We start from the raw sequence: 12,745 nt of genomic DNA on the forward strand, positions 1-12,745 counted from the left end.
TAAAAGACTATCACATTAAATTTATTACATAAAATGGCTGTATTAATGTGATTTTCAGTTTTACAAGGAATGACACAAAGCTAGAAAAACAAATCAGTGTTTGCAGTACTGCTTTACCTGTCTTTGTCAAGGTTATATAACCAGAACAAGTAGTAATGCCTACATTTTTATACGGTTTTTTCATTGCAAAGTGTTTATTAATTACATTTAACCATCTTGAAGTTCGTCTTTTTAGGCGTATTTTATTCTCACTCCAATACTTACCATTTCTAGAAAACACATTACAGAAAAAGGTTTTGGCTAAAGGAAACAAATATAATGGATTAGGCTCCATAAAAGTCTAAATCAACTGCTGGTTGATCTAAAAAATTGAATTTGTTTTTTTGTGAAGACAGTGGCTTTTGGGTGATATCTAATTGCTAAAAAAAAAAAAATGGATAGATACTGTGGCAGACCCAAACATATTTGCCGAAGCTAATCATCTCTAAAAGCAAATCAAATGCCAGAATAATTGCTCAAAGAAGATAAAAATTTAAGTAGTTTATAGGAAATATTTTACGTATACTTCTACCAGAAGTGACACTATTGACAATTTTAGGTTACTCACTTCCTCAATCTGGTCAGGTATTGTATAACACTAAGAATTTTTTTTTTTCTATTCTTGGGTTGCGTTTTTTTAATATATGTTTTATTTTTAAAAAGTAAACTTCATCAATAGACTTTTAATACTGAAACTCAGACATCCTACTGGTCTCAAGCTATTCTGCATGATCATAAAATGGATTATTTTTTTTTTTTTTTAAATTATTCTCATGCATCTTCTGAAGCCTGGAAGTTGCGTAAGAAAAAGAGCAACTTCCAACAGGATTTCTGATAAAATCCCCTCAGTGGTGTTGGTTCAACTTAGAGCACAGCAAGCAGTCAAGAAAGTCGGTGGTATGTGGGGGCGAAAAAGCAGAAGAGTAATCTTGGTTCTATTGAAACACACTCCAAAAGAAGGAGGGGGGAGATCTAATGCAGAAGATCCTCCAGTCACCCTAAAATAAGGACAGTCTTGTTTATTTCAGGGAGAGAAGAGAGAAAAGTAGGAGATGTAGAAAGACAAACTGAATAAATGACCTTCTCCTTGCTCTTCACTTCCGTATTATCCTGAGGCAATTTGAGTTCTTGGTATAATAATGTTCAATTGGTTGACAATAAATTTGCTTTTGCAACAATGCAACAAAAAGTTTAAGGATGTTAAAGCTAATATTTAAAATGCACAAAACCAAAGATATTAAACAGATGCACAAAATTTGAGTTTGAAGGGGAGAATTTTGAAATCCTTAGATGTATGTTTTGAATGTTCACCACATCCTTTCAAACATCACCACAAATGTATCAAATCCCTTGAGTCCTCCAAGTTTCTTAATTCCCATCACATTCTTTGCAATAACTTAAGAAAACATAACTTAAGTGCTTCACCAAGTTTCATCATCATCAGGACATGATATAGCAGGAGCCTTCTTTCCATTTATAGATCGCTTGACTTAGACCTTCCTTTGAAAATCATTCATCTGCTGAAATATTTACAATTCCACAAGAGGACACACACATTAGTGCCCCCACATTAACTGAATTGTCTCCTCTACTACCAAAATCTTTTACACATTTCTGTTTCAAAACTGCATGGCTTGCTCTGATTCTATTGCATCCCGTTTTTCTTTTTTGTTTAAACTTCACTTTTCATCAATCAACATCCTACCTCATCTAAGGAATTATATTGGTCAAAACATCTCCCTCATTCTGACAACTTTCTACTCTTTCTTAATTAGCTTTAATAATGTGCGATGTCCTCCCACCTTCTCCCATGCTTCCCACCTCAGACACCAGAAGCAAGTAACTCATTTCCTGGGAATATTTACACTCTGATTTGAAAAACTTTTAAGTGAAAATGCATGACAGTACTAAAGTAGTTAATTAAAATATGCAAAATTCAAGAGACAAGTCTTCAACAGCAGATTTTTTTTTTTTGACACTAACAAAACTGCCTCTTTCTCCTACACTTACAGGCCTCCTTTTTGGTTGTTGTTGTAGCTGTAGACATTTTCAAGGCCTTGAATGGTGTTTACTATTGTTCATACCTCTTTTCAAAACATGACCTCACTTATAATTGAGCTTATTTCAAGTCATTAGTACAGCAACTCAACAGCTCTTAAGATGTCCCAATCCGTATTATTTTGAAAAGCTAGAGATCTCAAATGTCTATGCAAACCCTTATGGCCTTGAACTTCAATTCAGAGGATCTCAAAATATCTCAGCATACAAGGCCATGCTTTCACCAAGTTGAAGATCAAAGTCATTGTTCAAATTTGAGTAATAATTTTGAAAAACAGAAGCCTACTTGGTTTTCAGCAAGACTAACTGGTTTTTCCCCCTCAAATTCATCCTATGCTGATGCTGCAGAAAACCTACATCATAAAAAACCAGAGCTTTATTATCATAAAGGAAATGGCTAATGTCATGTACTCCTCCCCCCACCGACTACTGATTTCAAAAAGCTTTGGCCTGTGAAGTAATGCAAGTCTCCTGGATAAACACTGAAATGCTTCTATTGTATCTGATATAAATATTTGTTCCCTAATCCTACTTTCACCATATTTTTAGTGAATAAAACTATTTAGATAACAAGTGACAAATGAAGAACAAAACTAAAACCAAAGCAAACCATTCTTGTAATGGCTCAGAAGTGGAAGAAGTTTCTATTTCTGGAATAACTTATTCTAGAAAAGGCTTCTGAAATTCTTTCACAGAAGAGATCATGCAATAAAATAAGGAATATCAGACTACAGAAGAGGCTGACAGAGAAAGGCTTCTCTCTCTCTCTCTCTTTTCCCTTTTCTTCACTGCAACCTCTCAACCATGTTCTCTTGAATGACAGAGCCAGGAAAAATGAGCATGCTTGAAATGCCAAGTACCACTATTTTTTATTTCTAAAACCTGACAGTAGATTCTTTTCAAAGCAGGAAATTTCATACTAAAAAGTAGGTTAGTCAAGCTGCTAGAAACCTCCTGAAAAAGCAAAAAGTCAATCTACAAACTACTATGTGCAACTAATTAAAGTGCTTGACTTACTTCCAAAAGTCCTTAAGTAATTTAAAATACATCCATCTGTTTCATTTACATCTATTAAAACTCATTAAATATAAAACGTTAAGCAAAACCAATGCTAATCGTTTATCATAAAAACTTAACATCTATAGCATAAGGTTTATCTTTCACTTCCTAGCATATTCCAAGTTACAAAGTACCAGGCCTTCATGGGAGGAGAGTGCCAATGAGCTATCCATGAATACAGGCTTCACCTGCACCCTACAGCAGTATTACTTCCTGGAGATGCCTTCTACTAGTTATGTGAACTGCTGCCACTCATAAGCCTACACAAATCCCATTAAACCCAGGCCATTCCAGAGAGCAGTACTCACCACCTCTTCTTGGCACTAAAAGACTTAGTTCTACTCTTCAAAACTGAACCAACTCTGCAACAGCATCCCTACCCTGAAAGTCCATCATAGAAAAACACGTATTTCGCTTACTTCAAAAACTCCTTGACAGATGCAGACATATGACAAGCATATGGTGCCACTGTCTACAGCTGGTACAGTGCTTGATGACTATGATTTTACCAACTACCTATTCACACATGTGACTTATTCTGGGGAAAACCTTCATTAAGGAGGTTGATTACAACTTTGCCAAAGCAAAATCTGGCCTGCACTAGAATTTAAACCATACTTTATTTGGTGTCATTTTATCTCAAAAGGAGGTCTGTTTGAACTGGTGAATAACTTCCTTAAAGATAGCTGAAGAACAACAAAGTTGCTGTGACATCTTCTCCATCGTGAATCATGATTTAATTACACTAGCTAGCAGGCTTTAACAGATTTACACAAAACTCACTGCTCTCCCCCTTTTCTGGGGTTTCGATGTATGGTACAGCACTATAGTGCTCAACCTGGTTATCGATCTTAAGATTTCCACAGAGATATCAAGCTTTAGAAGAAAAACCTTAAACTGCAACAACACATGGCAATAGCAAGTAGTTCTACATCTGCTTGTCACTGACTGTGGCATTAGTCCCCAGGTATCGGTGAGCCATGCAGCAGTTTTTAAAAGCTGGATTAAAATTAAAGCATGGAATTGAAGCAATGTTAAATGAAAAGGAGTATTGCTTTACAGGAACTAGTGAAAACCACATTCTCAACCCAAAAAATGGCATTTGACTTTTTCCTTTTAAGGAAGAGTCAGTCAGTCTGGCTTTACTGCGATTAGCTCTGTTATACAGGGACAAAGTAGCATCACAATTTCCTAAATAGAATAAGATTGGTATTTGTTCTCTGCAATAGAGACTTTCTTCCCTATTCATGCTTCACAATCAAAGAAACAGTAAATAGCAAATTGACATAATGCTCGATCTACAAAGCCATTACAAAACACCTGCTCTAACAACTATAATGACTCAGGGCACTCCAGTTAACACAAGTCAGCTCTCAAAACTATTCTCAAAGGCAGCACTTTTAGAACAGAATATCCAAAACAGCTTACCAGAAAAGATCAAAATGCTTTAGTCTACTGATCCTCAGGTTTGACAGTAAGATGAACGCCTTCATCATAACATCTTTTCTAAAGAATGAAAATGAATAAAAGTCTAGCAGTATGTCCAAAAGATAATGCAGGAGCAAGCCAGATAACTGGCTTCCTTTTGAGTGACCTTCTCTTTTACAGTCCAGGTACAGTGTCTAAAGACAACTTTGAGACAGGCGATTTAAAAGAGCCCAACACCAAAGCTTAAAACGAAGCCCAGACTGATGAAAAAAAAAGGTCAAACTTTTCAGATCCACCATCCTCAAGATACAAAACTCTGGCCTGCAAGACTACCCTTACAGAGGTAGTTTGGCAAGCTGAATCCAGCTTGATCTCCTTACACTTACACAAAGACAGTTCTCATTCAGGCACGCTGCCATATTGCTTTGGAGACCAAAGATAAGCAATAATCATTTTTGAAAGAGGAAATTTCTATTTTTTGTTTGGTATTTTCCCAAATTGAATCAGGAGGCTGGTTTAGACTCAAGAGTTAGCCTACAAAGACATCAAGACAACATGGATCCACAGGCACACACCCACATAAAATACAAATAAGTGTTTTAAATTACCATAAACATACAGTTTTCAGACTATAGCTATATTTTTTTACACTGGTTTTGTGGTTTTAAACATTTTAATTAAAGAAAACCTGAAAGTAAAAAGGTAAGTAATGTGATGATCTGACCCACCAGCCAGAGCAGGCAAAAATATACCCCAAACCATTGTTTGGCTCCAATTCCCACATCAGAGTTAGAATCATTGAATGCTTTAGGTTGGCAGGGACTTCAGGGGATCGTGCAGCCAAACTCCATTTTTAAAGCTGGGTCATAGAATATCTCAAGTTGGAAGGAACCCATAAGGATGATCAGGTCAACCGCTTCTAGAAAAGAACTTCCAAAGACACTCTTGTTGCCCTCTAGGAGCAGTCTTGCCTTAGCACCTCACTTCCTGTACTTCACCACTCTTATGTTTTTCCTTTCAGAGTGCCTGACTTCTGCTCCATGGAATTATTTCACATTCAGGTTTCTTCACACTGTATCTCAATAAAAAAAGAACTCCTTCCTAGGTGTTTAGCCTGCTTCCTTTCATGAGGAGGCAGAAAGACATTTATGGCATTTCCAGTCAAGCATATGATTAGCAAATACATGATCTCCAGCTACATATCTGAATTTAAAGCATTCAAGGGATGTTGGACACAGTCTGTTAGGCAAGCATGTGTCCTAATGCTCTGCACCCAGCTACACTTGCCTATTTGAAACAGGCACATTTACAGGTATAACACAGGCCATTTACAGGTGTTATACTTGTTCCCATACCAGCATTCTCTTCTCTACTTTCTTCATGCCCTTAAGCTAATACACATCTCAAGAGCCTTAGAGCGGTAACTTGTCATTTGGTGCCTTTAGTAGAGGACAGCATGTCATTTAGAAGCATTTGAGCCCTGTAGGCTTTGGCTCCCCTGATCTCGTGCTACATCATTTAAGCTTGTAACACAATCAAATTTTGTGCCAGGTAATAGGAGAATCTGGGGTTGTAATGGGGAGTATATGGTTAGGTAAAAAGCTCAGTACAGTTAGAAAGGCTGACATGGAGCTTTATTAGCAAGGTCTGCAGCTGATGGCATACTTGACTGTAAACGAGAAAGTTACTTCTGACCAGAAAAAAACCAACCAAACAAACAAACAAAAAAACCAACACAACAACAAACAAAACTAGAAGCAGTGCAAGAGAAAGACAAGGAAAAAGAAAAATACTCAGTGGCTGGCTGGAAAGAGCGGTGACAGCTTTCAGACATCCTCCTCTTAGGGGTAGGGAGGTGTCTCTCCAGTGCAGGCAGGGAAAGTGAAGATGATGGTGGCAATGAATATTTTGCCATGCTTTTTTCCCAGCACTATACTTTTATCAGACTCAAATGCCCTCTTCTTGTTGTTTCTGATCACCATGTTTATGACTATTTGAGCTGCCTGGAGTATGTTAATCAGGTGTAAATGAAGCATATTCACTGGTTGTTCAGTTTCTGTGCAAATCTATGATTGCCTAATATTTACCAAGTAATTAAAGGTCTTGTCTACTTTGCTGGGCACTATGTTTGGCTTTCTGGGAATATAAACTCAAATCTGCAAAACAAGAGGCAAGGAAAGCTGAGGGGGGATTCTCACACCAGTTCTAGTTGCTTCCCATGAGAATCCACCATAACAATGATATCAAGATTTGCAGGTGCAAGGCCACAAGATCAACAATCTGAAAATAACAGCATGAGAACAAGACATGAAAAATACTGCCACAGAGGCTCTGGAAAACACTGCTTCAACAGCTTCAGGGAAAAGTGACAGAGCTGCAACAGCAGGCTCTTAGCATTACTAATGCCAAGGTGCTATGGTTGCTAAGGCGCTGTGCAACAAAGGTATGTCTAAATTTTTGTTAATACTTTCAAAAGGAGCTGTAATGCCCCCCAAAACAGAACTGGGGTGCAGATCACACCTCTGCCCTCTTTCCTTACCTCAGCTGGAGACTAACAACACTGGAAAGAATGGACTTTTTTTTAAAAAAAGTCATGTCTGATCAATATTATGTTTTGCAAAGCTAAACTTTTAGCTTGGATTACATAGACTCTGATGACTAATTTCACTTATATTCATGGAAGATCTATTAGAAGAAACACCAATGTTCAGTATGTGTAACCCAAACACACGTGTTATACCAGTGCTTGAGAGTTAAAACCTGGTCTAGGCCCCTCTCTCCTATAGCCAAATGACATTTTGGGAAGACAGTGGACACAACCAAAATCAGATCAGATTTTCTTACAGAATTATTTCAGTAATATTTTATTTGGTCGCTTCTAGAGTACCCCTGGAATTTTACAAACCAAAAAAGAAAGAACAGAGATCCAAACACAAATAATGATCTGTAAATACCTAGCTGCAAAAATAACTCATGTTAATGATAAAAATTTATATATTTTTAAGCACATTCTTATAAGCAAATATAATTGCAAAAAAATATTTTTATCATTATAAACCTCACCTTTGAGAGAAGATTTTTTGAACTGATGCTGTAGCCTCTAAGGCTCTCATGCAACTTCTGCAGGTGCTGCACAACTCTTCTTTGTTGATCATCATTCCTCAGCTCTTCTTGCTTAATCAGAAAGTCGTAATGTTCTAAAGGTCCACTGCAAACCAATAAGGCTCTGGCATTAGCATCTGTAGGAGTACCAGGGACTGTCTTCTCATCTGCCTGAGCTGTGTATGCTGTAAAACGAAAAGCAGATTTTTAACAGAGAAGTTTTGAAAAGCATCCTCTTATGTTCATAAACACCACACTTTCTTAATAGTTTACACAAATACATATATACGTTACTTACCTATACAACCACTAGAGTATGTTACCCTGTCGTTTTTTATTAAATCAACTTCTAACTTTAGTAGTAAACACCTTTAGTAATATGTTTTGACTTTCAATTTTATTATTAACAAACACACACACACAAAAAAGCCCAGCTGGAGAGAACTGGTAAGATTTGGATGAGCTGTTGCAAGGGAGTTTTGACTTTTTTTTTTCCCCCCCGCAAATTGGGTCAAAACCATTTAAAAATTCAATCAAAGTGCATTTCTCTGAATAGATTAATCCTTCGGAGAGAGTTGGGCTGAACTAGACAGAAAGAATTTAAAAGCCAGATAACAGGAGACCAAAATAGGAGTTTTGTAAGCAAGTTTAAAGAGGCAAAGATCACAATAAGCAAGGCAATAGCTGTGAAGCCTTGCAATGCCACAGACTGGTCTGCTGGCATTATCTTCTGCCTGGAAGAGACAAAGCTATGCCCAAGCAGGAATTCTATTTAATTATATTTAAAAAAAAGTCAGAATTGCCGGGCATAAAATGAGATATAGCTAGGAAAGGAAAGAACATACATATTACAAAGAAGGCTTGCTAACTTGGTAAGATCAGAAATCTTAAATATGGAATATACTGAAAAGGTCTTTTAAATATCTTCTTTGCTTGCGCTGTCATTTAAAAGGCTAAGTATAATCATGCGTAACATGTTTTGTAGCAATAGTAAAAGAAACAGATCTGAGTAGGAAAAATGCATATCATAGACTACATAGTTAGATATTTTTAACATGGTGAGATCTAAGTAATTTCATCACTAAATGTTTTAGGTAAGTTTCCTAAGCAAGACTATGGCCTCTAACAGCTTTCTTTGAGGCTTCATTGAAAGCAGGTGAGGTTCCAAAACACTAGGAAAATAAAACAATTTGTCTTTAGAAAGAAGTTCATAGTCAACACAACCTCAAAACACTCAAAAATACTGGAACTAGTATAAGCAGGTGGGGTTTGGGTTTTGTTTGTTTGTTTGCTTAATAAAGCACCTAACAAGATAACAACATAACAAATAAAAGGCAACACCAGCTCCTCAGGAACAGGGTGAGATCAACAAGTCTACCTCTCTGACCAGGTAACACGCTTGGTGGGCAGAGGAAAAATATCTTCATTGCAGTAACAGTTTTGTCATTGGGTCACATAGCATCCTCATAAATAAAGCAGGAAAGTAAGTTGCAAATTAAATTACTTTTGAGCAGGTACAAAAACAGCTAGAAAAACTATATGTAATGAATAATTACTACAGTTAAACTAGGTGTATATTTGCAGTAGAGTTTCAGAGCAGGCTCAGAATGTCAGCTTGGTGCAATCCAGAATTTCCATTCACAACCTGCATATGACGAAATAAAGTACATGGACTGGGAACACGAGTAAGGAGAAGTCAGGAGGGGGCTGCACACACCCTGGGAGGCAAATCAATTCTGATAAAATGGACAAAGAATCTAATACTAATAGGATGGAATTCAACAGGGACAAAGTATGGTGCTTAGGGGAAATAAATAACTGAACTGAAGAGGGAGAATGACCAGCTAAAGAGCAGCTCTACAGAAAAGGATCTGGGGGCTACAACGGATCACAAACTGACAGTGAGACACCATCATAACACTATTGGAGGAAAAATGAAGTAAAAAGCCACAAGTACTCCAATGTATATATATGAGGGGCAATATAAGCACACATGAAAAAATCCCATTCTATTCAATATTGGTATAGTTTGCCCTGGAACACACTTTTCAATTTTTACATCCTATTTTATGACAGATATGAACTAAATCAGAGAATAGAAGATGATTTAAAGGACTGTTTGTCAAACCATGGGTCACAACCCACAGAGAAGTTGTAACAGGCACATGAAAAGTTTTAAATTCTTATAAGAAGCATAAAATGAATATAGTTATAAAAGAGGATAAAACTGAACAATTAGATCAAATTATGTTTATTTATTGCAAGTAACACCTTAGTTTCCCAAAGCAAGGCAGTCACCGTTTACATCTGCAGCCAATAATTACACCAAATTCTCCTGCCCTGAAGGAATTGAGTTACTGCTATGAATTAAAAGTAATTAGCTCATCCCTAAAGAGATCACATAAAGAGAGTCAAGTTCAAAGTCTGTTATTGCAAAAATTTGAGTAAAATCTTTAGAGAAGAATAAAGAAAAGCACACAGCTATCTCCAGATACACACAGGGTACTCAGAAAAGGAATTAAACCATATTTATACAGTTACCTTAATAACTGTAATTAAGGCAGTGAAATCAATTAATAGTCTAGAAGTTGTAAACTTTAATTGATGGGAGTGAATTTTAAAAATAAGTTTGACAAAAATCTGTCAGGAACAGGTCAGCAATACCCGACCCACCTCCAAAGGGAAGAGGAAAAGGCAAAGTTTTTTCATCTTGTTTTCAACCATTTCACTTCCACATAAAGTCAACCTCAGACCTGTGATCTGTACCTCAAAACTATCTGTGCCTTCACAACACGTAGAGCTTGATGGCTCCAAGATCGCCAATGTGAGGGACAGCCAGTGCCCATTATACCTACAAAGCCACCAGTTCCTACTGCTTACCCCAAGATTGGAAAAAATAAAAGGTGATTTAGGAATAAGAAAGGGTTTGTGGCTCATGACTTTCGTGGCCATGGACAAAGCACACCAGTAGGACTGCTCCGAAGCACGTTTTTTGTCTCAGATTACAGGTACCTACACATGGGAGTGGAAGAAAATACATCATCACTAACACATGGCAGAGATGGAGAGTATGCACAAGTGATGACAGAGGGTGTCATGGGACAAATTACTTACTGTTCTCCTAAAATAATATTGAACACTGGGATTTAAGTATGATGGGAGTACACTATAATACACTACCCGGAGACACCCAGTAACTGGTAAGTGATAAACTCAAAACTTGTACCTGCAAAGCAATGGCATAAGCTCTTAAAAAGCGTGTAGGGGTTTTAGAGGTAAGTCAACAGAAGACAGATATTCAAGTGATAAACTGTCCTAAGAGACAGAAAAAATTGGAGTCTTCCATTCCAACCCATATTTTGTGGGATAGATTGAAAAATCATTCACATAATCATTCACACAACTATGCTTCCATAGTAATCTATTCCTGAGCTGATGAGGAAAATGAAACTTCAGAAATTTTAATACATAGCAGAGGAATACCAGGCAACTATCTTCCATAATTTTACATCAAGGAAACTACTGTTAGAGTAGGAAACACCTATGATTCAGAGCATTAATCACAGTCCTACAGCCTTCTCCTCCATAATGCAAAGGATGGGGTTTCATTTATCTCTTCCTGTTTCATTATCTAATCTTTGTATTACATAAACTGTTACTCAATTTTTATTAGCTCCCTTCTGAAATCTTTGTCACACACAGAAAAAGCACCTTCAATCTCTATGTAGCGTTCCAAATGTAACTATAGAAAAGGGCAGTGTCAATTCATTATTCACGTAGTTTTACACTAAACAGTGTAAAACTACAGACATGAGTTTATGCATAACCTATCTTTTCTGCCTCCAGCATGCAGGTCAGTGTTGGATGTTTCCACATTTAGCCTGACATTCCACGCTTCTTTAAGAGTTGCCACCAGGTTGCAACTTTTTACTAAATCTTGTTCCTAAAACATACATATTTAAGTGCAATCTCACTTTATTTCAGGACATAAAATTAGCTGCTTGCATTTGCCTTTCTGCTTGCCTACCCAAGGATCACAGAACAAGCTGCAGTGAAGACCTAGTGATACGCACAAAAAAGTCTTCCCTTGGAGAAATCCAAGGGGAAAAACTCATCAAAGCCAAAAAAACTTAATGTATAAATGGCTGATGAAAATGTCAATCTGAAATTATAAAAATTTCCTTTAAAGTGGGGAACTTAAGACACCTTCAGTAAACTAGCATTAATTTACCACTGCAAAAACAGGTGCCTACATAAAAATATAAGAAGTGTTATCTCCAGGGACCTTCTGCTCTGGAAAAGACCAACAAATTGAAAAAATAATCATTATTTTATCAAGTTTTCCTACTGCCACTTAGAACTGATGTCCGGGATGACACAGGAAAAAGGCATGCGAGTTTCAATGACACCACTTTTGAAAGCAACAGTCAGAGCTGAGGCACGCATGAGACTTATGTAAGAAGACAATCTGAAATGGAAGCTGGGTTGTGATCTTGACAACAGCCAGGAGGTTGAGAGCATGGAAGGGTAACTGAGATAAACATCACTCACCCTAATAATCCTTCTTTTTTCCCTAAGTAGTTGGAATTCACTATGTAAGGTTTTCAACTATGACATCTAAAATCTGTCAGAAGATAATTACCATGACAAAAATCCTAGCAGGTCCTTGTCTCCCCCATATTTCAGGGCCTAGGAAAAGAACCTGGGCTTCCTTGACATGAATTTCACCTTTGCTATCTTTCCATGACTGCAGAAACTGACATCTTTGAATTTATAAATCTGTGAGTTTTCAAGTAAGGCAAAAAGATTGCATGTGAATTTAAGATTATTCACTTCTGGGAGAGAAAAAGTATTGTACTTCCACAGATTAATTCAGATTTGGTCTGCAAGATCTCTTACTGCCCTTGAACTAAACATCTTTTAAACACATAATCAGAATTGTAGACTTTTAATGATATGAAAAAGAAAAACCATGACAGATAGATAATATCCAGCTAAAGAAGCAAAGATCAAGCAAATGGAACTGAACTCCTTTTATTGCAAAAGGTAAGTCATGCTT

General features: G+C 36.9%; 1 protein-coding gene across 1 annotated transcript in view; it reads right to left on the reverse strand.

Annotated features, from left to right (window-relative positions):
• The window catches only part of AFG1L (AFG1 like ATPase), a 72,522-nt gene that overhangs the window by 56,649 nt on the left and 3,128 nt on the right, over positions 1 to 12,745 (reverse strand). Inside the window, exon 2 of the mRNA XM_074819391.1 lies at positions 7,648 to 7,871. Within this exon, the coding sequence (XP_074675492.1) occupies positions 7,648 to 7,871 (224 nt within the window). The remainder of the gene's footprint in view (positions 1 to 7,647; positions 7,872 to 12,745) is intronic.

The sequence above is a fragment of the Strix aluco genome, chromosome 3 (assembly GCF_031877795.1).
Source record: "Strix aluco isolate bStrAlu1 chromosome 3, bStrAlu1.hap1, whole genome shotgun sequence".
Classification (NCBI taxonomy): Eukaryota; Metazoa; Chordata; class Aves; order Strigiformes; family Strigidae; genus Strix; species Strix aluco.